At 48.8% G+C, this 26,875-nt stretch overlaps 2 protein-coding genes, 2 non-coding genes and 1 pseudogene across 4 annotated transcripts in view; 2 read left to right on the forward strand and 3 right to left on the reverse strand.

The window, feature by feature from the left end:
- Positions 1-26,406, reverse strand: part of LOC149369943 (uncharacterized) — a 140,674-nt gene extending 114,268 nt beyond the window's left edge. The window contains exon 1 of the mRNA XM_089576742.1: positions 26,203-26,406. Within this exon, the coding sequence (XP_089432868.1) occupies positions 26,203-26,406 (204 nt within the window). The remainder of the gene's footprint in view (positions 1-26,202) is intronic.
- On the reverse strand, positions 371-441 carry TRNAG-GCC (transfer RNA glycine (anticodon GCC)). The gene has a single exon. It is a non-coding gene; the product is annotated as a tRNA-Gly (tRNA).
- On the reverse strand, positions 7,374-7,444 carry TRNAG-GCC (transfer RNA glycine (anticodon GCC)). The gene has a single exon. It is a non-coding gene; the product is annotated as a tRNA-Gly (tRNA).
- On the forward strand, positions 15,336-18,406 carry LOC149369951 (uncharacterized). Its single transcript, XM_089567482.1, has 4 exons — positions 15,336-15,408; positions 16,360-16,520; positions 17,486-17,579; positions 17,919-18,406. Exons 1-4 carry the CDS (start codon positions 15,336-15,338, stop codon positions 18,404-18,406), a joined length of 816 nt encoding a protein of 271 aa, XP_089423608.1.
- On the forward strand, positions 19,397-21,163 carry LOC149369952 (uncharacterized; annotated as a pseudogene).
- Positions 26,407-26,875: the final 469 nt, after the last annotated feature.

The raw sequence follows: 26,875 nt of genomic DNA on the forward strand, positions 1-26,875 counted from the left end.
GGAGAGTTTGAAGGCTGGTCCTTCAGCCAACAGGCGTCATAGGGGTAGGGGACGCGCGGTGAGGTGTATCGCCCCAATCGATTGCCAGCTACTGTGAGCAGCGATTTTTTTTATATATTCCTTAATTATAGGGTCGACAAAGAGCTTTCAAAATTTCAATCGAATATCAAGAAATACCACATCAACAGATGTGCTGCATTACAGTATGCCCATGGAAACGAATTAGGGTACCTTTAGTGGAACACTGAAACGTCGATTTCGCTCGCTAATGCGCTTGGCCATTCCGATTGGCCAGACTGTTAGCAACTGCTGTTTCTGCAAGTTGCATCCTACTATAGTAAAAACTAGCACTGTAGCAAAAAGTAACGAATGCGTCGGCCGGGAATCGAACCCGGGCCACCCGCGTGGCAGGCGAGTATTCTACCACTGAACCACCGACGCCGATGTTACGCAGGCTCACTGCCCATCTATTCATAGCGTAGCTCGTTGCGCAAGTTTCTGGTTGTGTAGGTCACTAGAGCGGCTGGCGTCTCTCATCTGCGCAGAACTGTCGTAGCAAAGTGCGTAGTCAGCAGAACGCGTCTCCAATTCAGGCCACCAGATTAGACCAATCGTAGGGTAATCGTATGACATTATACGGTATAATGGTCATGGAACTTCTGCCGGACGTAGTGATAATAAAAATTACCAGGGGCACATAGGGGCTTGCGTGTGAGTAACTCGAAAACATTGCAATTCTATTTTAATTCTGTTCCTTTTCTATTCCAATGCAACTCTAATTCCAGTCCAATTTTGTTCTAATTATTCTCTAATTCTACGCTAGGTGTATTCTATTCTATGTGGGCGGTGCAGCTGTAGGTACTTGTACACTGACTATTATTGGTTAACGTTTCATATTTTCCCGCCTAACGCAAAGCCCTACGACACGAGGCCTTTACGTTTTCACGTAAAACGGAGGGCCTGAGATTAGAAAATTTAAGTACAGGGTCACCCTATCGCTTTGGGGCATGCGGCGCCCGTCGAAGCAGGGACTCTTGCTTCATCACCGATTCAGCGTTACCGCTACTATGCGGCTTTGGTTGAGATTGCCTGAACCACAAAATTATGACAATACAATAAAACACGGCAAACTATCACATTGCTTCCATGTTTACAGAGCTGCTAGGCTTAGCATGTACACGTCGTATGACGTCAGAGAGCGCGGGAGGTTCGAACTACTCATCTCCAGAAACAGGTTTGGAATCTTGGTCTAAAAAGGGGTCACAAAGAATTGGTATCCCGGTAACGCACTTTTCTTATTTACGCAGTATATTTTATTCGCGCGGACGTAAACAAAACTGAAAATACAAATAATTACATTTGCGAGAGTTACCATTGCGGGTTCCGCCCCAAGATGGAGCTGCACATGGCAAACAATTAAAAAATGTGAAAAGCATTTTTTGTACAGCCAGCGCCAAAGCGAACGCGGAACTTTTACGCACAAAAATGCACGCTCACGGGAGGCAATCGGCTGTTAGCGGCGGCAATTTCCTGTGTGGATAGTCTTGGCTCGGACTGAACATGTCCGCATTATAAAAAAAATATTTTCGTCATTTTTCAAATGACCTAAGTAGTAATTGGTAACTACAACAATTTACTTGTCGTTTTATTTACACAATGAAAAAATGCAGAATACAGGGTCATGAATATTTGGGGGCTGGGTTTTAAAAAATTCCTATGCAAAATCTACTACCTCATTCGAGCTGAAATAACGTTCACAAAGTAGCAAAATGTGGTCTACATTATCTGATAAGTGATTCAACATCTGTACTTGCCTAGATTTTTCGGAATGGGCGGAAAACTGCTCTCGGCGGCGTGCACAATTTTCGCAGAAGCGAGTCGAAATGCTGCGTTTGCATGGTGCGCCATCTGTCGAGCGGCGAGGCAACCGCCATCTCCGGCAAGGCCGTTGGCGCGCTTGCTTCGAAGGTTAAAATCGACAGATGGCGCACCATGTCAACGCAGCTTCTCGACTCGCTTCTGCGAAAATTGTGCACGCCGCCGAGAGCAGTTTTCCGCCCGTTCCGAAAAATCTAAGCAAGTACCGATATTGAATCCCTTATCAGATAATGTAGACCACATTTTGCTACTTTGTGAACGTAATTTCAGCTCGAATGGGGTAGTAGATTTTGCATAGGAATTTTTTAAAACCCAGCCCCCAAATATTCAGGACCCTGTATATATTAGCATCTATTCTAAAAGCTTTCTCTTTTCCGCTATCATAGCGCCTCCTTCAAGCAACGCAAAACAACCCGTCCCTCTAACGCTAAGCGCATGCGGATAGGGCCACCCTATTCGCCCCGACCCGATTCTAGAACTCTTAGCGGGAAAGTGAGCGCCACCGTCTATGCGAGTTCCTTAAAGGGGTAGGTACACCAAATTTGCGGTTGGCGCGTTCTTTCCTTCAAACGTTTATTACTGCTCCAGGAAGCATGATACACACTCGAAGATTCATATAATCACTGTGAATAATTTATTATCACATTTTTAAGTGAAGGATTTTCGGTTTCGGCTTCTGAACGCCGAGTCGGATAGTGTCGTCACTATCTGGGATGCTCGGCTACTTTGCCTGGTCATCTTGGACCACAAAGTTTTCACGCACCTAATGCTACATCGTCAGCTTTCACACACACGTGCTGACCAGCGCATGAAAACAAACGGCATGGCCAGTCCCAGCAGCTCGGATTTCGACTAATCTGATTGCATGAGGGCATCGAAATTTTTTTTATAGCACGATCGCACGCTAATATCGCCTTCGCGAGTTCGCATGAGGATGCGAAGCACTTCGAAAAATGCCAGCAAGCATGTCTAGTTCGGCAATACGTTGACAAAAACTAACCGAGCGAGGGGCGGTTCGCAGCGCTCACTTGGCTGGTCACTCGTGCGTCACGGCAGCCGCTGTGGCTGTGCCCCGTTCATCCTACGTCACTGTATTTTGGTACGACGTCACTAAAACGTTGGTTGCTCTACCAGCGTAGTGACGTCAGCGTTGATCGCGCTAACGGCAGGTCTAGATCAGACATAACTTCACCAGCGAAAGTACGAGACACCAGGAGGAGAACACAGGACAACGCTGGGTCTAGATAGTGAGAGCGAGCATTTAGGTAACCTTTGGAACCGAATCAAATTATTTTTTAAACGTTTGTTTTGTCCGACACCTGGCTTTGAGTGCCCATGCGTACAAAGGAATCGGATAGCATGCTTTTTATAGCCTAAAAATTTGGTGTCTCCTCCCACTTAAAGAGCACTTCTTCCACCGCGAGAATGCCGGGAAGAGGAGGTTTCGTATTTGGCTTGGCTGGTGTTCGGCCGAAAAACGATGTTCTGCAGCTGCAACGTAAACGCCGACTGCATCTTTCCCTCCCCTCTTCTCCCTCGTCCTCCCTCCCCTTCCTCTGGACGCCACGAGTGATCCAACACAACTCACGTGTGGTATCCTCTCCCCAGAATACCCCAGAGCAACCACCACAGCCTCCGAATCGGGAGCAGCGTTTCTGTGCTCCCCGGTGCTATCTTCTGCACGCAGACGAGGTCGCTTTGCCAGTGCGCTTTTCACTTCAATAAAACTAATGCAAGTGTTGAGCTGGTACGAAAACTCTCACAGCGCTACTGAGCCGGACTACCCGTGTTCGAACACGACGCGATTCGATGAAGGCGGAGACTCCTTCTTTCATGGCATACGATATCTTGGAGATGAGGAACAGGTTACACACAGTGGCGCGCGAGAACATTGATAGTGGTCGCCCCTGCCACCAACTGGCCTTTTCCTTTGCCATTGCCGCCTGTTCATTCCAGTATTGTTCGGGGTTGCTATAAGACTTCAGCGGTACTCCAAGATACTTCGTCGGAGTTGTGGCCCACCGAAGTCGGGAGTAATAGTCTGGCGTTTCCTCCCAGTCACCATGCCAGAATCCATAATTCTTCTCCCAATTTATTTGGGGCCGGTGCATTTGCAAAACTTCTCAACAACAGCCGTGGCTTCACAGATACTCTGTTTACTTGAGCAGAACACGGCGATGTCGTCAGCATAAGCTAAGATTTTTCATGCGCTGACAGTAACCTGAAGCCAGTTATACACTGAGAGTTTAGTATAGCCAGACAAAGGGGCATGATAAAGGACTCTTTGTCCCTTGGTCAACAGATTGTTTTCTATGTAAAAAAACCTGAAACAATAGATCACGTGTTTTTAGATTGCTGGGATGCGTTTTTCTTCTGGGATGCGCTTCAAAGAACCTTAAAGAAAGATTTACCGCTACACCCGCATGGCATCAGGATCTTACCGGTAGGAAAACAGGACATCCCTTATGACACTATTATGCTCCTTGGCCTCCATAGTTTATGGAAAACAAGGACACAATTCAACAATGCAGAAGTAGTTGTGAGATCTCCACGCGAGCATTTCATTGAAGGTGTCATACGTCTGAGGGAAGTGTATGAGGCACTGCCTGATCAGCCAAATTGGTTAAATGTGTTGGATGACTTGGTTGAAATGAAAAAAAAAAATTTAACCTGCCGTGTCAGTGCAAGTGTTGCTGACATGTTTTACTTCTCTGTACCCGTTGTGAAAATGCAATAAAAAAAGGGGGGATGTAGCTCAGATGGTATACAGCACTCGCTTAGCATGCGACAGGTATCGATACTCCGCACCACCACTTTTTTTTATTTTATAATTTTTCATTTCTTTTTAACCCCTTCTAAGCAAACACGGCTCTAACTCGCAGCTGCTTGTCGCGACCTTCTTTTCTTTTTTTCTCGGTCACCGCATCACTTCGTCATCTTGTGCAGTGTGAACACATAAGAAGATACACGCTTGTAAAGGCAGGTGGAAGTAAATGGCGTTCCCCAGAGCTGAGGGGTCGTGCGCGCGAACATAGGGATCTCCTTGTCCCAAATACCACGGTCAGTTATTTCTCTCTTAAACAAATAAACAGCCGCTCTCTCTTAAATATTTCTCTCTTAATATTTCTCTCTTAAACAGCCGCTGGAGTACCTGGCTGAGCCTGACCTCGCCCTCGTCAAGCCAGGTGGTAGATTACATGCAAACAGCTCGGCTCGAGAGAAGAGGTATGAGCGAGGGGAAACGCCGATCCTGCGATTCGTAATCCGCGTGCATTCCAAGATACGAACTCTGGGCCGCACACCTCTAAACACGTGGTATGGTTTGCTAGAAATGGCAACGCGACTCAGTCGTTCGAGAAACAGCGGGAGGACAGCGGGCGCTTCGAAAGCAATTCTATCGCACTGTGACATCCAGTGACTGCATACCGTGAGACGCCACTGGAAGCCCCCCAGCGGCAGCCGTTGGCACCGTAAGCGGGCAGCTAAGCTGCAGCTTCACACTGCCACTGCAAGCACGGCCGAGGCATGCGCGCGTGATTTTCCGCTGGTGTGCGCCGCGTACAGCTTATTATGGGCGAAGGCATGGCCAAGGGAATCATACTACTTTAGAGCGGACATTTACCAGACGTTACAGATCGCAGGGACGCTCACCCATCACACGAACAAAAAAAAAACAAGAAAGGAAAGCAGTTAAGTCCCTATTTCAAGGCAGCCTCCATTTCTTTTTAATTTTCGTCATTTTTTCAATCCGTCAGACTCAGCAGCGGCAGCTCACTTGGGCACAGTCAGCGTGAACGTATCGTAATCCAGCGCTCCCAATCGCGTTTGGAATGGTTTGGTTTGGTTTATGGGGTTTAACGTCCCAAAGCGACTCAGGCTTTGAGAAACGCTGTAGTGAAGGCCTCCGGAAATTTTGACCACCTGGGGTTCTTTAACGATGTCAGCGCACGTTAAAGAACCCCAGGTGGTCGAAATTTCCGGAGCCCTTCACTACGGCGTCCCTCATAGTCTGTTGATTTATCATAGAACGATTCCTTCCTGTTTTGCATTTTGTAATTTCTATATAGTTCTACAGACTGCTTCTTTTACACTGAATTAATCCAATTTTTAACTTCTGTGCTTATTACCTGGGACTTAAAGCTCTTCATTTCTCCGCCCTTATTTCTACCTTACTTACTGATTACAGTTTCCTAGTCCTGTTCCGCCACAGCGGGTCCAAGCTCTTTCCGTAGAAGTAGTATTGAAGCACCTTAGCGTCCCACCAGTTATCGTCTGATTTCTTCAGGCGTTCTTCACGTAATATTTTACTCCGTGGTTACCTGTACCGCCACGGTTGTTGCCTTGGCGGTGCATTAGGCATAAGGCACAAAACCGCATTGCCAAAAGTAAGCACTGGTACCATTACTGCTTCCGATGTACCTCCCTCAACATCATACTAGTGCCCCCATAACGCACCATGCATGGTTAATTATTGCGGCACCCATTCGCCCTAAGCGGCTGTTCGTGCTTTTCCATATGGATATCTGTCCTTCATTGATCCATACCCCGAGATATTTATATTGACACAATGTGGCATCTAATGGTCTTGCAATGTATTGTAAGCACCTGATCAGTGGAATCGTTTGAATTTATCAGAGCTCATTTAAGTGCGTTAGATTTGAAGCCCATAGAACGTCTACGTCTCCGCACCTTGACAGTTCAGAGCCACGCGGAAGGCGGTTGCAACAATGCGAACTAACCTTCTCTCCCGACTACCTGCGTTTGGTCTTTCCTCGATGTCGCCAGCACATGTAATTGGAACTCGGGATCTCGTCGTGCACCACTTTTGCAGGCAGCATTCCGAAGCCTTAGCTGACCTCCAGCTCGCGTCCAGCGTCCCGAGAACGGCGCTCCCTCTCGTCTGGATCAGCGCCAGCCCAGCGCTGACATTCGTTCCCAAACAATGCTGCGACTGCAAGCTCTAATTAAGTTCGCTGTCCGAAATGGATTTAAACGGTAGTTTTGTTACGTTATAGCGTGTCGAATACGAGCACCCCCTGTGCTCGGTACGCAGTGTGTTTCCCCTTACCCAATCGCGCTCCTTCTCCCCTGACTCCTCGCCCAGCTGCTCTTCGGACGGAAGGGTGTACCGTGCGATGTCAGTGCACGTTGAAAAACCCCAGGTGGTCGAAATTATTCCGGAGCCCTTCACTACGGCGTCCCTCATAGCCTGAGTTGCATTGGGACGTTAAACGCCATAAACCATAAACCAAGCCTTTGTACGGAAGATAGCGCTGCGATCTTGGAAAAGTAGGACTCTGCAGGTGTGGCTATAAAATTTTTTATGTGGCGGAGAAAAAAATATTCCTTAGAACCGATACAAGTTAGGCATATGTATTACTGTGGCACAAGCTGCCTGGCCATTCTATGAGAAAAATTATATAAAGGATTGCACCTCTGCTCTTGTAAAGATTGCACCTCTGCTCTTGTAAAACCAGTGCCCCAAAAGTAAAACATGCGTCGGCCGGGAATCGAACCCGGGCCACCCGCGTGGCAGGCGAGTATTCTACCACTGAACCACCGACGCCGACGTTCAGTTGGCGTACTGCCCATCTATTTATAGCCTAGTTGGTTGCGCAAGTTTCCCTCTTTGTAGGTCATTTAACCGGCAGGCTGGCGTCTCCTCTGCGGAGAGGAACTGTCGTTACAGAGCGAGTAGTGAGCGACCACGCCACCAATATAGGCCACCAGATTAGACCAACAGTTGGGTCTTATCTTATCTTATGGCATTATGCGGTGTGCTTGTCACTCGACTTTTGTGGGACGCTTTAATAATAAAAATTATCGGTGGCACTCTAGCAACTTACGCGCGATTAATGAGAAAACGCTCAAATTTTGTTGATATGCTAGTCCAATTCCACTCTAATTCCAATTCAATTATATATTCCAATTCTATGATAGTTCTATTATATTCGTTTGGCCCATTTCTCGGGTGCTCATTTTATATGCGCTATATTTGTATCGCACCCCAGCTGATACTCCTCTCGCCACTCGTCGCGCTCGGTCAACATCGGCTCGCTGTCAGACCGCTTTTCGATGGAGGCGCGAGACTCAAAGGGCGGCCCGTGTGCTGTGCGATGTCAGTGCCAGTTTAAGGACCCCCAGGTGGCCGAAATTAAACCGGAGCCCTCCACTACGGCACCTCTTTCTCTCTTTCTTCTTTCACTCCCACCTTCCTTTCGTCCCTTACGGCGTGGTTCGAGTGTCCACTGAGGTGTGAGTCAATTATTACGTCATTTCTTTTCATCAAAAAACGATTTTTGAATTTTCACCCAATCCGCGATTTCGGAAAATAGGCAGTGACAGCTGTTGCCATAATATAATTGCATGCGGCCGCCACGGTGGCTCAGTGGTTATAGTGCTCGTCGGCTGACCCGAAAAACGCGGGTTGAATCCCGGCCGCGGCGGTCGAATTTCGATCGAGGCAAAACGCTAGAGACCCGTGTTCTGTGCGATGTGAGTGCATGTTAAAGAACCCCAGGTGGCCGAAATTTCCGGAGCCCTTCACTACGGCATCCCTCATAGCCTGAGTCGCTTTGGGACCCCTACAAGCCACAAATCATCTTGCAGTGTTGCAAATTCCAAATAACTATATTATAGCGAAGCTAAGAATTGTATTCACTTTTATAATGGCTGCATTATAGCTCACATGCGATGTAGAAAGTGGAGCTACTTTCTTGGTTCTCTATGAAACTGGATCGTTAAAGGGTTGAGATATTGTGCGTTTACACGACTCGGACACGTAGAAGTTTTAAGAACACTGAAGCCAGGCGTTTCGTCGGCGCTTGGAAGCGTGCCTCACATATCAATGCGTTGCGTAGGTGGCGCCTGGAAGTGGAGAACACGCATATAATTCCGTCCATGACTGCATGAGCTTTCTCACAGCTTTTTTTCATCCCTCCCCAAGTGTAGGGTAGCCAACTGGGCTTCGCCTGGTTAGCCTCCCTGCCTTTCCGTCCTTTTCTCTCTCTCTCTCTCTCTCTCTCTCTCTCTCATACAGCTTCCTCGTTCCGGAAACTCCTGCCGTCTTGAACAGCCGTAACACGTGGTTTACAAGCACAGCTTCACACTCACCGCCACTCTCCGCGTTTAAGATATATGTCAGGCAAGAGTTGTGTTTCTGCACGCACGGACCGCACATTTTTACTCGGCCGTGCCAGACAGTCGCTGTGGCCATTCCTGGGGCTCGTGCCTCAGGGTTCTTAATTCGCCTGAATGAAGTTAGTTACTCAGTCTCCACTTCCCCCGAGTAGGCGCGCAGACTCTCACTCATACTCTTATTCCCGGCAATCGCTCCATACTACATTCGACCATAGTATCAGTTAGGGAGACACTTGGAAGTTGGACGATAACGCTTGGTGGCTAAGGTATTTAAATACTGATACAGAAAGACCGTTGACTTACAGTGGAGGAAAAGGACTAGAAAAGCTAGCTATTAAGTATAATGAAAACAAAAAGTGCTTGAAACTACAGGCAAAAAACGCAGAAGGTAAGAAATGCATTATATCAATGTATACAGAAATTGGAAAAGGAAAATCAGGGAGATAAATTTCTATGATAACTCAAGAGGCAGCGCCCTACTCTCTGAAGCAATCAGAGAGTGTCTTGAAACGCGAAGCTACAAAAGGAAATTTAAGCAAGAAGATGGCACTTGTGCAATGTGTTGTAAATCTGTAGAAACAATTGGACACCTAATATTAGAAAGCGCCAATATCCACTCGGATATCGATGCAGACTCATCCGCTTTCCTTGAGGCCCTAGGATTTATGGATGATATAGGTAAAGTGAATATGCGGCAGAAAAAGCGATTGGAAGATTGGCAGCTCAATAGCAGAGTTGTGACATAAGGTTGGGGTGAAGGATGAAAAATTATATTTGAAGAGAATGGCGAATTCATATACTGATTTATTACACCGTTAAAGACATAGGTATACAAAAACGCCAAGCATGGCGGCAACATCAACAACCCCGTTTCAAAGGAAAGCCTCCTAACTTCCGTCCGTCCGTCCTCAGAGCAGCGGCAATGGCAGCGGGACGATGTCAAGGTTGACGGTGCTCTGATGTCATACCCTTGTCATATCTTTTGACCATTCTGCTAGCCCTACTTTTTCCTCGTTGCTTGTTGCTCGAGTTCTTGGTGTGCATCGTTCGTGTACAGTTTCCGCTTTTCTCTTTTGCCAGCGCTTCTGTGTAGTTTCGTTCGGTTGGGTGCGGTTCTGTCGCTTTTGCCCCAAAAGGGCATCGTCTGTGGCCATGGGGCCCCCGTACGCAAAAAAGTGGTGTGCGGTTGCACGATGTGCGAGCGATAACCTGTCTGGCGGCGTCACATTTCATCGCTTCAGCGCTACACCTGCGACATTCAGCGCGACACCCGGGGCGAGGACGAAGGAAAAAGGCACAACGAGAACTGACTACCTAAAAATAGCGTTGGTGGTCGGCACTCGTCGTGTCTTCTTTCTTCGTTCTCGTGTCGGGTGTCGCGCTGATTGATTGATTGTAAAACATTTTATTCGCCGGGAAGAGCTTGGCAAGAGGTCGCGTTAAGTGGTCGAGAGTACATAGCCCTCGACGACTTTGTCAGCCCACTCCACCGCCAAAACTTGCGTTCTGGGGTCAGAGCTAGCCAGCACGGTCTCCCACCGCTCGAGAGAAGGAGCTGTAACTAGCGTCGCGGCGTTCAGCAGTTTATTTTTCCCGCCAAGCAGCACGTGACGCTGACATCACAAATATGACGTCACTAAAACACGTGACTTCAACGTCGCGTTTTTGTTTTAATTATGACGTCACTTTTTAGTTGTCCACGCATCTCGAAGACGGCGCTGGCTGCGCACCATGAGCCGCCATGTTTTGAACGTATGGGCTTCTATGCAGCCTACGCTACCATAGTACATCTACCTTGTCTTGCGCCCCGAAAAGCGCCCGCTGTCGTGGAACAGAGAGCGGATGACAGTTTTATTAAGGCGAAAGCCTTTAATGTCTCATCGTTGTAAGCAGCAGTTGTCGACAGAAATGTCACGCTTTTCAGTTGGTCGAAATGGTCGTGACGTCACAGTGCGTCAATTTCAAACGGGGCCAATTGTACTTTGGCTAGTAACCATCTCAGTGGGAGGCCGCGCTGCTCAGCTCGAACCCGGAGGTTCAACTTCGAGCCACAGAGCGAGCCGAAGAGGTCGCCGAACGACATCGTCGGTCGGCCACCTGGCGTCCGGCCTATAAGAGGAGCCCACCGCGGGGAGGGGAACATGACCCCAATCCGCGCCTAAGACCTCTTCTTTAATAAAGTTTATCTCCTCTTCTAGTAACCATGGAACCAATTGAAGGGATCATATAGTGATGCTCCAAGTAAGTGGGACTGAGCTTAGTTAATTGCTTAATCACCCAATCAGCCTAATTAACTTTTCTAGTCAGGCCATATAAATAAATAAAACCGAGTAGGAAATTGTTCGAGCTCGGGAATCGAACCCCGGTCTTCGGAGTGCGAGACGAGCATGCTATCCACTCCGCCATGCCAGCTCGATGCTTTGGAATGAACAAAGACGCGTCTATACTTCGTCTCACAAGATGTTTGCAGCACTACGGAAGGTAGAGCTCTCTCGTCCAATCAGGGCTGCAGAAACGCAGAAAATAGTCCCTCGAATATTTGAGGAGTGTATGACTATTAATCAAAACAATAAGCATTGCAACTAAAAACATGATTTGGACAGGTATATTTAAATGGTAGGGAGTGTTTCAATCACTGGTGAAATTACCAGACAAAGCCCGTACGGACACAGCTCTGCGGAGGCCTGCTGCGAGGTAGTGATGCGTCGCCAGTTTCCAACATGGCGTCGGTCGAGTCTGTTGTGTCTCCTGTGTGCTCTACACCGACAGTGCGCTGTTTCCCCAAGCAGGCGAAGCAGGTGGCTTTAAATGTTCTTGAAGCGCTTCGCGTCGAGTGCGGGGGCAGTTGGAGTACAAATGTGCTCATCAAGAGGACGGCAAAACTCACGCAGGTGAGCGAGCGAACGCTTTACAAGTGGACAACGGAGACGTTGCACGCGGGCCGAGTGTTGTCACCGAAGAAGCGTTCTGGCGGAAGAGGCCGCGAGCGGACGAAGAAGCTGGACGATTTTGACCTGAGCGTGTTGCGCAGGGTGGAACACACCTTTTTCCAGAGAGGGGAAATTCCAACTATCGCGAAGGTGGTTGCGCATTTCGAAGAGGACGAAACGCTACCGACCGTGTCCGCAGCGACAATGCAGAGGATGTTGAAGAAACTTGGCTTCCGATACAAGAAGCGCTCTCGGAATGCGATGTTAATCGAAGCGACGCACATTGTGCAGTGTCGCCGCCGGTACCTGCGCCAGATACCGGAGCTGCGACGCCAGGGTAGGCGTGCGTTTAACGTGCGTTGCCTCTCGCGCAGCACATGGGCTTGCTTTGCATTTCGCCACCATCGAGACTCAGCTGCCTCGGCACGCTGGAGTAAATAAATTTATATGCACATGATACGATTACTGAAATTTACTGCGACGCGACAACAGAGGAACTGATGAGAACAGGTTGCGACAAAAAAAAGTGGGGCTAGTCCCTTTGGAACAAGCGTCCGCCTGTCCAAAAACAAACAAAAAAAAAGAATAAAAAGACATCACGCGCCACCTGCTAGAGTTAGAAAGAAGCCACCTGGACATCAGGTGGATCGAGCCACAGGCGCGTAGGAACACACTAATGTAGTGCGCGCCATCCTGATTGGACGAGAGAGCTGTACCTTTCGTAGTGCTGCAAACATCTTGTGAGACGGAGTAGTGTCTTCGCTCACTGCCATCCTCCTCCCTTCCCTTCCGGCGAGGTTTAGGTGCCCACCGAGATATGACAGTCAGATAAATTTCCTTTCCTCAAGAACCAATTTACCTACGAGCGACGCGTAGAACCGAATGGGCGATGGCGTTCTATGGACTCCCTGGCAGCGTTGCAAGACGCTGTCGCGTTCCACTCTTAGAGGCGAAGCTTAACATCTTAACCCCCCCCCCCTCCCCTGAATTTTGACGGGTGTCCACCGAGATATGTGAGACAGTTACTGCGTAATTTCCTTTCATCAAATACAATTTTCATTTTCTTCATTACGGGCCATCTTTGACTTTCTTCTTTCACTCCCACTTCCTCCCTTCCTCTACGGTGCGGTTGAGGTGTCCACCGAGATGTCAGAGAATTACTGCGCCATTTCCTTTCCTTAAAAAGCGTTGCGTTCAAACGGCAAGGCATTGCGCCGAACGGGTGGTGGCGTTCCGTGGACTCCCTGGCAGCGCTATAACACGCTGTCGCGTTCCACTCCTAAAGGCGAAGCTTAAGCCTCATTGATTAGCATTTAAATAGTATTCAGGCATTAATCAGTAATTAACCATTAATTAGCGATTTTGTCATCACTTAGTAATTAGTACTCAATTACATGTGACGCCACCAGTGCCACAGAAGCAGTCAAAGTGGTGCGGAAAATGCTTCCGCCTCTACGCACTTTAGACAGTCAATGTGCCCCTGAATTTTTTTACGAGGTGTTTGAGCCAAAACAGGTCTCCGAATGAGCATTGTGTTTACACTAGGCGTGGGATATACGATAAATGATTTGTTTTTCTGCTTTTTTTTTCGGGACGGTAACGAAGCGGGGTACGAAAAGACTTGGCAGGCTTAAAGCGAAGTGAAGGGGTTGGTTGATGCAAAGGGGAACCATCCAGGTGATGAAAGGAGAAAGGGGCGAGAGAGGTAACTGCCGAGATAACGAAAAGAGCAGAAAAAACAAAATTCTGTTCACCCGTTGCTAGCTCTTGAGGCCTCATTGTTTTTATTAGCCATTTAAATTGTTTTGCTAGCTTAATTCTTGAATGGTTGTATAAAGACCAATAACAAAGTTCATTACCACCCTACATATGTTCAATTTCGTGTACATTGGCCTGAATACTGTGACTGCACCACTCATTTCTGCAGCGGCTTTAAAAGTAGCTTGCCATACTCATATATATTTGTTTTCGTGCTGTACGCGTGGTGTTTCGCTGCGAAAACAGGGGAGTTGCGTAGAGTTTATAAACTAACTTCAAACTTTTTCCACCGCTTGCGAGATCGCGTCGTTTTTTTCTGCAATAAGAGCCAAGCGAACCAAAGCGTGAGCAGTCGACAGACGACTTTCACTGCTATTTCGGCATGTCCTTCGGACAGCGCCAAGCAGCGTTTTTTTTTTTTCGCGCGGAAGAAAAAAAAGAAAGGCACTGACGTAGAGTCACGTGGGAGCAGCGAGCGCCCGCCCAAACTGGTTTGGCGGTGTCCGGCGCCTCTTTCGATAAGAACACAAATCCGTTCCGTTGCGGCCGCGGTTCCCGGCTCCGTCGCCGCCGCGCCGGAGAGGAGACCGGCTGTGAGAATCAGGCCTTCCTGCTGCCGGAATACGTAGTCGGAACTGCTGAGGTTTACAGTAGGGTCAGCGGTTTTTACCGGGAAATCGTTGCCAGTGTAAGGTTTCTTTCCGAGCGGTTTTCGAATGACTTTCTGCCCACTGTGAAACGAAAGAAACTGTACCGTGCTTTGTGCGATGTAGTTTTCCCCGTGCCCTTGTACAGGGCCTTGTACAGTGGAGGCCCAGGCAATGATTTTAAAGAGAGGGAAAAAAATGCAGGTGCCGCCAGGAACAAAAACCTTCTTTTTTAAGCTGCACACCGGACCCTTACAGGTTAAAAAATTTTTAGAGGGAAATGATTTCTTTTTACCCTGGGGATCTCACTGTTTGATTTGCAGGAAGCCGGAAACAATAGCCTATGTTTTTTTACACTGTTGGGAAGGGGTTTATTTTTGGGATGTGTTGCAGTGAACCTTAAAGAAAGAATTTCCGCTAGACCCGTACGGCATTTGGTACTTATCTGTTGAAAATGAGGATGGGGTGCCTTTCGACTTAATAATGCTGACAGGCCTCCACTGTATATGGCGCTCCAGAATGGCAGGCTACCATTGTGACTGAGACGCAAGACCTGCCAGGATTTACTTTCGCGAAAATATGAACATGTTTCTGGCCATTCAGAAGGCCGCTGCGGACCCTCCGGAGTGGCTCTCAAAACTAGAGCCGCTCTGTACATTGCCTGAATTTTAATTAGACGAAGCCAGATTCATGCTGGCTGACCACGAGTCGTATGTACATAGCGTTTATTGTGTTTTGTTGATTGTTTGTTTTGTCCAATTTTCTTTGCAAAAGCCAGGCAATAAAAAAAAAAGCGTCGGTGGTTCAGTGGTAGAATACTCGCCTGCCACACGGGTGGCCCGGGTTCGATTCCCGGCCGACGCATGTGTTCTTTTTTGTTACGGCCCTAGTTTTTCTGAAGACCGCAGAAGAGCAGCGAGCAGCCAAGAGCAGCCACGACACCACTTTTGTGCATCCGCTTCAACGTCCAATGTTTTCACAGATGTTCCTGCTGCTGTTGCTGCACCAGCTGCTGTCCGTCCCGCTGCCCGTACCGGGCGATCTGTGCTTCGACGGTTGGCACTCCGACACTACATCCTGCACTGAAGCGTCATCAAGCAATTGCAGCTTTTCAACCGGCCACCTACCTGCCAACCTACCGCCAATTTCGGACTCGTCCTGGCTTGTCAGGCAACTGGCGACGGTATCAGCTGACCACCCTCTTCATAAGCGCAGCATAGAGTAACATAAAAGTAAAGAGCGGACACTCGGGCCCTTTCGCGGCCGAATTCGGCGCTTCCTCGTTTCCGCCAGATGGCACTGAACGTGCAAATAAAAAAAAAAGAAAAAGAGTATGGTCTTGGCATGTTTTGGCTTCCTTCTGCGGAGTGACTGATGCGGTCATTGTCACCCTGACAGAATGCACCTAGTAGGTTCACTGCCGCTTGCCAAGCGCACGCGATGCGTGGCATAACGCCTTTGCGGGTTGTGGGTGACGTGTTCGCCGCGGCGTCCAGGCAAGCGATCAACGCCAAACGTTTTTGACGAGCGTTGCTCGTCGAAACCTGGATAATCGTTGCGTGCTCCGTAATCGTCACGCTGGTGGCCGGCTGCTCAGCTGGGCAATGTGACACCGCCTCCTCCGCGAGAGTGGAGAACGCACAAGACGCAATGAAAATAGAGCCTCCAAGATTCCTGTTCAGCCTATCATCTCTGAGGCCAGTGCGTTTCCCCGGGTCCGCAGGGTGCGCTGCGCACAAAAGTCGGCTAGGGAGCCTACATGTTGCGCGCCTCCGTCTTTTTAGGGTGGTGTCACCTTTTGACCTGGCTCGTGCCGCCGCCCGCCGTTGACCAGTGTTGCCAGCAGACGTTGCCGTGCCATATTGGTGCCCAGTCGGCATGCCGTCGCCGTGCGCATAAGGCTGTCGTCTTGCTGCTGCTGAGTGTCTGTGATTTTCGTTCTCGACGAGAAGGAAGTATTTAATGGCACCATGCTAGCACTGTGAGCCCGTTCCGAGTTTTGTGAGCACCGAAAATCCCCGGGTGTTGCGTTCCGCAATGCACTAACCACTGCAGGAAGGGTACACGAATGTATCGTTTCCCGGCTAGCCCTAACCGAAGAAAGCGCTGGCTTGTGCAAGTGAAAAGGGACTGCTGGGAGCCCACTGCTGCTTCTCGTGTTTGCGCTGTGAGTATTATACCTCGCTTCACCATGTATTTGCGCGCGTACTTATTGCTATATTCTACATTTTTGAAGGGCTCTATACTTGTGTTTTTGTGAGCGGGGACGGCCGTCGCAGGCAGCTGTCAGCTGATAGCTGCCTGCGACGGCCGCCCGTAGCCGAGCGTGCGCGCAAGTGGAGGCTATGCTTTCCATTACCCCGAATTAAGAAGGTACGAAACGTAAATGTTCATAATTAAGCCTGGTTGTAGAACATGTTCTAACTTGGCAGTCGCATTTCAATCTTGGAATGCCCCGCAGTTCAGTTTTACGCATCGTTCAGGTACGTTCGGCAATCGGCTGTGTACGCAGTGTGCTGCATATTTATTGTATCTACGAAGAAAATAAATCGCTGAGTTGTTCGTACTGAAATTCTGCACGGGTGTAGAATTTATGATTGATCCTTTTTTTACCGTGTTATTAAAAGTAATTGACCGGCCTGAGTGCAAAAGATAAAAACCGAAGTCATGCACTGCGAAACTTGTCAAACGTAGCTCAAACAAGCATGGGCGTAAAAGCCGATTGTGGTGATTTAATGATAAGGTCGCGTATGGTGTTTTAGGCACGAACAACCAAGTGATTTGGATGAAATATTTTTCGTTCAACCAGCACATAATTATGCACTCTCGTGTATTTCATGGTAATGTAGGGCGCGATTTCTTTCACATACTGTGTAAAACAAACTTGATATGTTTATGGTAATTCGTAATTTCGACGCGCGTATAAAATATTAGAATGGTTCAAGATACGCTTTCTGTCGGTCATTTGGTGCATCATTGGGAAATGTAGACCGCGTGGCCTAAATGTTTAATAGCAAAAAAAAGCAGGTAATAAATTTTCCATTGTGGCTCTCATTACATGAGGTTTCCAGCAACTGAAACAACTTATTGTGTTTTCAAATAAGTTTGTTAAAACTGTCTTTTTTATTCAAGGCACATTTGGAACACGCAAGTTTTGAACAGAACAGGCTAGATGGATTGAAAAAGCTGAGGCCGGATGCTGTCCCAACTCTTTTTCCCTATCGTGGTAAGTACATATGTAAAATCTATTTTGGAAGAGAAAAAAGTTTCATTTCGCTTCGACATTCGTAAATGTAATTTATGTTTACAAAAAAAACACACACACATCTGAACTCATTAGCCCAATGCACAGAGGTATCCTGTCCTTATTTTAATTTTTTACTCGAAGCACTCGAAACTGTGCATAAAATGCTTTGGGTGGTGCATTTCATTCAAGAAAAATGCTATCATTTTTCCTGTAATTTTTACTGTCAAAGTAAAAATGGGTATCTAAGCTGTTTCCTAAATAAGAAAGCATAGGCAAGCATTTCATTGTAGTGATGTTTGCGTCCTTAATTTTTTTCAGCCGCTCCAAAACACCGGAAGTCCCCAAAGAAGCGTACTTGTGCCTCGACACCTGCAAATTTGTCTTGCACCAAGCGTGTTTGCACGCCTGGAGACATTTCACAGCTGCCTCTACATCCTGGCGACGGGAAGGTTCCTGACCGCAATGCACCGTCCAAGAGTCCTCTAGACAAGGCAGCGAATGGTGCAGACCACACTGGTGAGTTGAGGTGTCATCGTGCGTCAGCAGCCGCCTCTCCACCAAATATTCCTTCCAACAATGTATCAAGTGACACAGACGACACTCCTGAGTCCAGCCATGATGATGTGTCAGCAGCCATTCTGCCAGATCTCCGTCCCGACATTGTAGCAAATGACGCAGACAGCACTGCTTCTCCACACGGTCAAACAACCACGCAAGCTGCCTTTATGCTTGCAGGCGGCGCAACTCCCACATTGCTGATGTTGCGCCGAGAAAATGCTGAGCTGCGAAAAAAAATAGCGACCTAAACAGGAAGTGTAAAAATTTGATACGACTGCATGAGCAAGCCAGGTCAAAAGTATGGAGTCTTAATAAGGAAATCAAGTTAGCTGAGCAAGAAATAAGTGCGCTAAAATCATTTCTTGCTCCAGATCAAACAAAGGCTCTGGCAACAAAAACCAGGATTCGAAAGTGGTCGCAGAAGTCTATACAAGCAGCTCTCCAAATCAAGCATGCATGCGGTACGACAGGCTACGAATTTCTCAGGTCTTTGTCTTATCCGCTGCCTTCTAACAGGACCTTGATTCGAAGAATGCAGAACATTCGTTTCTTGCCTGGCATCCTCACTGAGGTGATGGAAGTTTTAAAACGCAAGGCAGAAACAATGGAAGACATTGAGAAAGACTGCATGCTTTTCATGGACGAAATGGAGATCAGCCAGGGCTTCGAACATGATGCCTCCCTCGATTGTCTTTTCGGAGGTACGACTCTACCGGAATCAACTGCGAATGTCGCCAACCATGCCCTTGTGTTTATGGTTGGGGGTTTAAACACAAGATGGAAGCAAGTCATCGCTTACCACTTCACTGGTCGTTCAACTGACGGAAGGATTTTGAAGGAGCTAGTGTTTCGTTTAATTGAGCTCTGTTTCGAGGTTTCTTTGAGAGTGCTTGTTGTGACAAGTGACGTGGGAGGAGCGAACAGGGCAGTGTGGCGCCTCCTTGGACTTCAAGCCACAGGCACTCGGAAACTGTCTGCTCTGTTGCACACCCCCACTTGGATGGCAGTGAGCTATATTTCATGGCCGATCGTGCGCACGTTTTGAAAAATATTCGTGGTCAGCTTCTTCGTGCAGGCAGTTTTACCCTGGCGGTAGAGACAGCAAAGGAGCACGGCATCGCAGGAACAACTGTTGGCATTGAACATGTTAAAGCTGTTCTCGAATATGATAGCAACAAGGACCTCAAAATTGCCAATAAACTGTCGGACATTCACGTCAGCAACGACACTTCACTAAAATGAAAGTTAGCATCGCAGTGCAAATGTTCCACGAAGCACTTCCTGCCATTTGGTATCTAATCAAGCAAAACGTCTTGAAGCCGGAAGCAGAAGCAACTGCATGGTTTTTTGACTTTATGACTAAATGGTACACTTTGATGTCGTCACTACACCCCATCGTCGCTTTAAGCCATTTTGATCTCGCAAAGCACAAGGAAGCAGTTACAACCTTGGAGCTTGCATGTGCCACATTCAGTCGAATGAACATGGGAGTGACTGCACACTGGAAGCCATCTCAAGCTGGTCTCTTGGTGTCGACAACTGTTGTACTGCGCCTGTCGGAGGAGCTCCTGGCGAAGCGCGGATACTTGTACCTCCTCACTGCTAGGTTAATCCAGGATTGCCTTGAAAATATTTTCTCAGTAGTGAGGCTCAGGAAACCTGTACCAAGTGCGTACGATGTCAAATGCGCATTGAAGGCCATTTGTGTTAGCCAGTTTCTGCACACACCTAAGTCTTCTAGCTACAACATTGATGACAGTAATCATTTGGCTGACCTCCTTGATCCAAGCCTGAAGAAGCTGGCAGAAGGCCCCAGCCAGCAGTCTGAAGAGTTGGAGAACCTGTTTGTGATCGGTCTGACGACTGCGGAGTGCGACATCATAGCTTATGTGGGTGGTTTTCTTCTCAAGTCCATTTTGAATTCTATAGACAGCTGCAAGAGCTGTGAAAAAGTATTGACTGACAGTACGTTTGTCGAATACAGCAGCCTTATTCACCTGAAGGAATATGTCAAGAATTCTGGAAACCTCATTCAGCCAAGCCAGGTTGTAATGAGTATTTTGATAGATTGTGAAGAGAACTTCAAAACTTTTGCAGAAATGGATGAAGTCATGAAGCTCAAGAAACCATTTTCTAGCATTTTGAATGCCCTGCAGAAGTCTGTAAAAATGCAGATAGGATGTTGCGACTTGCACAAGCCTAAGGTAGACAAGATGCTTCTCGAAAAGTATGTAAAAACAAGACTGAAGATTTACCTGCGACAGCAGCATGCACAACGGGTAAATGGGGCATCGAGCAAAACCTGTGCTGCCGCAAACTTGGAATAGCTCTGCAGTTAGCTTAGACTTCAGAGTAGTGCTGCAGTTGTGACAATTTTTTTTATATGTGAAGACTCCTGCAGGGCGTTAATACGAGAGGCTGTGTGTTGACTCGTTGCCGACTGTGCGTTTGTTACGGACTCTACGCAACTTTAATGCCGCACATTGATGATGAAGGGAAGTTTTTACCTTTTCTGCGTAACATTACCTAGGTGTGTGTTCAAAATAGCTGTGAAATATTTTCCTGTCAAATTTTCTTTTTACTGTTCATCACAGCTTGCAAAAGGTACCCAAAACCAAGAAACGCTGGCATGCTTTCATTCAAATCATGCCTTTTGTTAACTTGGTTTATAGCTGTCATAGCTAAGTGCACGTTGCTAACGACGTATTTGTTCTGTACATTATTTTACCATGTCATGTAATTTTCAGCGTTTTGTTTGAGGTAATTAGTTTCCTTATGTCTGTTGGTTTCTCCAATATTTCTGTTCGTGTATGTGTCCATGCTCAAAGTACAACTTATGCATGTATTATCGCATTGATTGCTTTCCCACTGTGATCAGTGTAGCAAACTGTATTCTTCTCCAGCTGATTTGTTGTAAAATGGTTATGTCTGCTTTGCTGGTACCAGCATTGTGCACCTGTGTAAAATGGTTATTTCTGCTTCGCTCGCATCAGCATTGTGCACTTGTGCAGCCCATTTTGGCTTTTTGGCTTCTAGCCGCTGTATTTTCAGGTTGTTTTTTCAGTACATGCATTGAAAAAAGTCGAAAATGATCAATGTTGCTTTTATATGCCTTACCCTGTTGGGCAAAGTGCTGTTTGAAATCTGATACTACTGTTCATAATTCGGACATATGTTTATATGCTTGTTGGATTTCCCATGTACCCCTGTCATTCGTCAAGCAGGTTGTTGCATGTCAGGCAAGCATTGCAATAAAGTAACCTGTTGTGAATTGTGTGTGTCTTCCCCACTAAAATATATATTGTCACGAAGTTGTGAGGACGGGAACGGGTTTATTTACAAGTCGGGATCGGGGACGTCACTGGACGGTCAGCGTCAGGCGGGCTCCACCACGGTCTCGCGCACACCGAGTTCTTCTTCTTCTTTCCGCTGCACTGCAGTGCGCCAGCGCCGCAGCGCGGCGTAACACTTCGCCCGGGGCAGTCGAAGCTCGACCTCGAGCGAGTTAGTCAGCGTTGTGACTGCAGCGTTTAAGACGGGCGACGTGAACGACCTGGACCTTGCGAGAGCGGCGATTGCCTGGGGTGACTTTGGCGATTGTGTAGTTAACGTCACTGAGGCGATCCAGAACAACAAAAGGGCCGCAGTACTTTGCGAGGAATTTCTGATAGAGGCCCCGTCGACGCAGTGGCGTCCACAGCCAAACGTAGTCACCGGGCTCATACGTCACCGCAATGTGTCCACTGTCGTAACGGCTCTTGGTGCGAACTTGTGCACTGAGTGTTCGGAGGCGAGCTAGTCGTCACGCTTCCTCCGCACGGCAGAGAGTCTGCGCAATGGAGGGATCACGATGGTCAGAAAAAGGAAGAATCTTGTCCAGAAAGGTGCGTGGTAGGCGCGCGTAGAGCAGAAAGAACGGGGAGTATCCAGTGACGTCGTGTGTTCTGGTGTTGTAAGCGTATGTTACATACGGTAGCACAGTGTCCCAGTTCTTATGGTCGGCCGCTACATACATGGACAACATGTTCGTGAGGGTGTGGTTGATGCGCTCCGTCAGGCCATTCGTCTGCGGATGATAGGGTGTCGAATGACGATAGTCACAATTGCAGAGCCGTAGGAGTTCTTCCACGACATCGGCAATGAACTGGCGCCCACGATCGCTGATTACGACACGAGGAGCTCCGTGGCGAAGGATCACCGAGTGTAGCAAAAAGGACGAGACGTCTGTTGCTTTGGCGGACACAAGAGCAGCTGTCTCCACGTAGCGAGTCAAGTAGTCGACGCAAACTATAATCCAGCGTTGGCCCGTGGTAGACTTGGGAAGCGGTCCAAGCAAGTCGACCCCGATCTTCTCAAAAGGGGAGTAAGGTGGTCTGATCGGTTTCAACAAGCCGGCGGGCGAGGCAGTGCGATGCTTAAAGCGTTGACACTGCAGACAGCCTGCAACGTACTGCTGAGTTGACTTGTAAAGGCCAGGCCAGTAAAAGCGTTGCCGCGTCCTGTGTAACGTGCGAGAAAACCCTTGATGTCCAGCAGAAATATCATCATGCATGGCATGCAGGACAATGCCACGAAGACTGGCAGGGACAACCAAAAGCAGACGTGCACCCTCCACGGAATAGTTCTTCTTATAGAGCACGCCCTCTGATATGACGAACGGCGTTACAGGAGCAGACGTACGGGCTTGATCAAACAACGGCTGGAGACTACGATCCTTGAGTTGTTCTTGCTTAAAAGTCGCAAGGCTAGGAAACTCGGTAGAGACAGAAGATAAACAGTCATCGAAGTCCTCTTCACAACTTGCCGTGTCTGGCAGAGGGAAACGAGACAAACAGTCGGCATCAGCATGGTGGCGACCGCTCTTATACGCCACCGTAAAGTCATATTCTTGGAGGCGTAAGGCCCAGCGAGCGAGTCGACCGGAAGGATCGCGGAGGCCAACAAGCCAACACAACGAGTGATGGTCTGTAACAATCTTGAAGTGACGTCCATGTAGATATGGTCGAAACTTTTGCACAGCAAAGACGACAGCGAGACACTCGACTTCCGTCACGGTGTAGTTGCCTTCCGATTTGGTCAAAGTGCGACTTGCGTATGCGACCACGTGCTGGGCGCCGTTGTGAAGTTGGATAAGCACTGCGCCGACGCCCACACCACTGGTGTCGGTATGGAGCTCTATCGGCGCCGCCGGGTCGAAGTGGCGCAAAACAGGCGCAGAAGTGAGCAAAAACTTCAGCTGCTGGAAGGCAGACTCACAGGCAGGCGACCACACAAACGGGGCGTCTTTATGAAGGAGGGAAGTCAAAGGGCGAGTGAGCTCGGCGAAACCTTGGATGAAGCGGCGGAAATATGAGCAGAGGCCCATAAAGCTTCTAAGGTGTTTCAAAGAGCGTGGCTGTGGGAACTCCCGCACGGCAGCGATCTTCTGTGGGTCTGGCCGGATACCATCCTTGTCGACAAGAAACCCGAGGACAAGGGTTTGCCGTTCACCAAAGTGGCATTTCTTGGAGTTTAAGACCAGTCCAGCTCTTGCGAAGCAAGCCAGCACCATACCTAGTCTTTCGTTATGCTCGCGGAAGGTCTTTCCATAAATGATCACGTCGTCGAGGTAGCACATACAGACCTCCCACTTAAGCCCACGCAATATTGTGTCCATAAATCTCTCAAAAGTAGCGGGGGCATTGCATAACCCAAAGGGCATGACATTAAATTCATACAGTCCATCGGGCGTGATAAAAGCTGTCTTCTCCCTGTCCGACGGATGCATGGGGATCTGCCAATATCCAGAGCGCAGGTCAACCGACGAGAAGTACGATGCAGATTGAAGACTGTCCATGGCATCATCAATACGCGGGAGCGGGTAGACGTCCTTCTTCGTCACAGCATTTAACCGACGATAGTCTACGTAAAAACGCCAGGAATTATCCTTCTTGCGTACCAGTATAACAGGAGGAGCCCATGGACTTGACGACTCTCGGATGACGCCTTGCTGTAGCATATCCTGCACTTGCTCGTTGATTAGCTTCCGTTCAGCCTGGGACACACGATAAGGCTTCTGTCTGATCGGATGAGCAGTACCGGTGTTGATGTGATGCTGCGTGCGAGTAACTGGCAGCGAAGGTGGAATGGCTGGCTGAGCGAAGTCAAATACCGACGCATACTGGGTAAGAACAGTCTGTAAAGCAAGCCGTTCGGACGACGGAAGCGACTTGCTGATCATGCGCATGATACTGACGGAAAAGTCTTCTGCTCGACTGGAAGGCTCGCACTCAGACACAGATTGGATAGTAAGAATGTCGTAAGCATGAAACCGAGCGAGTTTAAGCCCCGATGGGATCAAAACAGGCTCCGACGAAGCATTCACTGTCCATAGTTGTGCGTAACCGTCGACAACGGCAACAATGGCCCGGGGCACCAGAACATTCTGTTTCGCGGCGTTGTGCACATCTGGCTCAACAAGCAAATGGAAGGTGCCTTTGCGGTTGTCCGAAGAGCGAACAGAGACGAACATTGCTGCCATGGCTGGCAAACGCACATCTTGCGTGACACTAAAGACACCATCACTGCAGTCGGATGAATCCTGCACAAAAGTAGATAGCATATTGCGCTGGAGAGAAATTTCTCCTGCTCCGCAATCCAAAGTGGCCCCGCATTGACGTAAAAAATCAATACCTAATATGACATCATGCGTGGCATGGAGTAATACGACAAATTTTGCTCGAAACTTCTCTCCAGCAATGGTGACTGATACGAAGCAGATGCCAACTGGGCGCAAAGTTTCACCCCCAACACCACGAAAACTGGCACTCTGGTCCCATGGAAACATCACTTTGCGTCCAAGGCGCTTTTTGAAAGAAAAACTCATCACCGACACAGCGGCACCGGTGTCCACTAATGCAAGAATGTTTAAGCCACCAACACACACAGACACTTTGTTCTTCAACATGATGACCGGCAGAGGAATTGTTGATGACGACCGTTCCGCGACCTCACCTCTATCGGCCGCAGGAGCTAGTTTTCCGGCGGTGGTGGGGAAGAACGACAACGAGGCGATGGTGAACGGCCACGTCGCGAAGGCGGTGGTGTGAGGCTGCGGTCGGAACTGGGAGAATTGGGGCGGAAGGGTCGGTCTTGGCGTGGCTGCCAGTCACGAGGAGGGTTCCAGGACTGGGGACCACGGAAAGCCAGGGACGGCCGGGCCGACGATTGTGTGAAGAAGCGGGGTGGTTGGTCGCGACGCCGACAGTAACGGGAAGTATGCCCAGGACGACCACAACGGTAGCAAACTAGGGCCGCACGTGGAGCGTAAGTACCGGGGAAGTCGCTCGGAGGGGGGTAGGAGTTCCGAGGCGCAGAATAGTGCTCTTCCTCAGAGCGGGGATAGGACTGGTACGTTGGAGGTGCAGAGACGCGACCTTGGTCGGTATTAGTGCGTGGACCAGGGTAGGCCTGTCTGGCCCAGTTGACTTGTGGCTCAGGGAGTGGAGGCTGTAGCGAGCATGCGTTGTATACGGGAGCAGCGGCGGGGCGTTGAAATTGCTGGCTCAGCTCTTCTTGGACGATGCGTCGTACGATTGAAGCAAGGTCGTCACTGCCCGCAAAGTCCACGCTGGCGACGATGGGCACGTTGGAAAGACGGCCAAACTTGGGGGAAATTCGGCGAGTCTTGAGGGCCTCAAACGTTCGGCAATGACGAATGACGTCAGACGAATTGGCGAGGTCGTCCTTCGTTATCAGGAAATGATAGACGTCTTCAGCAATACCCTTTAAAAGGTGGCCGACTTTGTCGTCTTCAGTCATGGTGCGATTTACAGTGGAGCACAGCTTTAGGACTTCCTCAATGTACGTTGTACAAGTCTCGTTAGGTCGTTGAGCTCGTTGGGCAAGTGTTTGTTCGGCTTTCTTTTTTTTTCGATATCGTGTCACCGAAACACGCCTTGAGCTCGTCGACAAAACTGCCCCATGTAGCTAGTGCGTCCTCATGGTTCTCGAACCATAAAAGTGCCGTTCCCGCAAGAAAGAAAACAACGTTCATAAGCTGCATCGACTTGTCCCAGCGGTTGTATTTGCTCACACGCTGGTAGTGCTTGAGCCACTCCTCGACGTCCTCGTCCGCAGCGCCAGAAAACATGCGGGGCTCGCGCTGAGGCGGCCAGAACCTGACCTGTTCGGAGCTGTCCCGGCTGGTTTGTGGACCCGGCTCAGAGGTGCTGGCAGGTGGTGGATTTGTGCCGTTGCGGGTAGCCATAATGGGAAATTCGGGTGGTAGCCCGGCCAAGCGTCGGCTACTGCGAACGGAGATAGGGTCCAGGACGTCAAAACCCCACCTCCACCAAGTGTCACGAAGTTGCGAGGACGGGAACGGGTTTATTTACAAGTCGGGATCGGGGACGTCACTGGACGGTCAGCGTCAGGCGGGCTCCACCACGGTCTCGCGCACACCGAGTTCTTCTTCTTCTTTCCGCTGCACTGCAGTGCGCCAGCGCCGCAGCGCGGCGTAACAATATAAATAAAAGGGCGCTTGAGGCTATGCCGACTTGGCAGTTGAGTCATAAATGCGCTATTGTGTGTCGCAACAGCACCTTCTATAATATTTCTCAATAAATGCATGGCTACGCATTAAATCGATACATTGGGCACGTTCAGTTCGCCAGTTTCTGTATGATGCTTCACGGAATTGACTCGGAGGGTAGTGTAATTGTGGCCTAGTTTACGTG

Source organism: Amblyomma mixtum, chromosome 1 (genome assembly GCF_055824585.1).
Source record: "Amblyomma mixtum isolate Tamu chromosome 1, ASM5582458v1, whole genome shotgun sequence".
NCBI lineage: Eukaryota > Metazoa > Arthropoda > Arachnida > Ixodida > Ixodidae > Amblyomma > Amblyomma mixtum.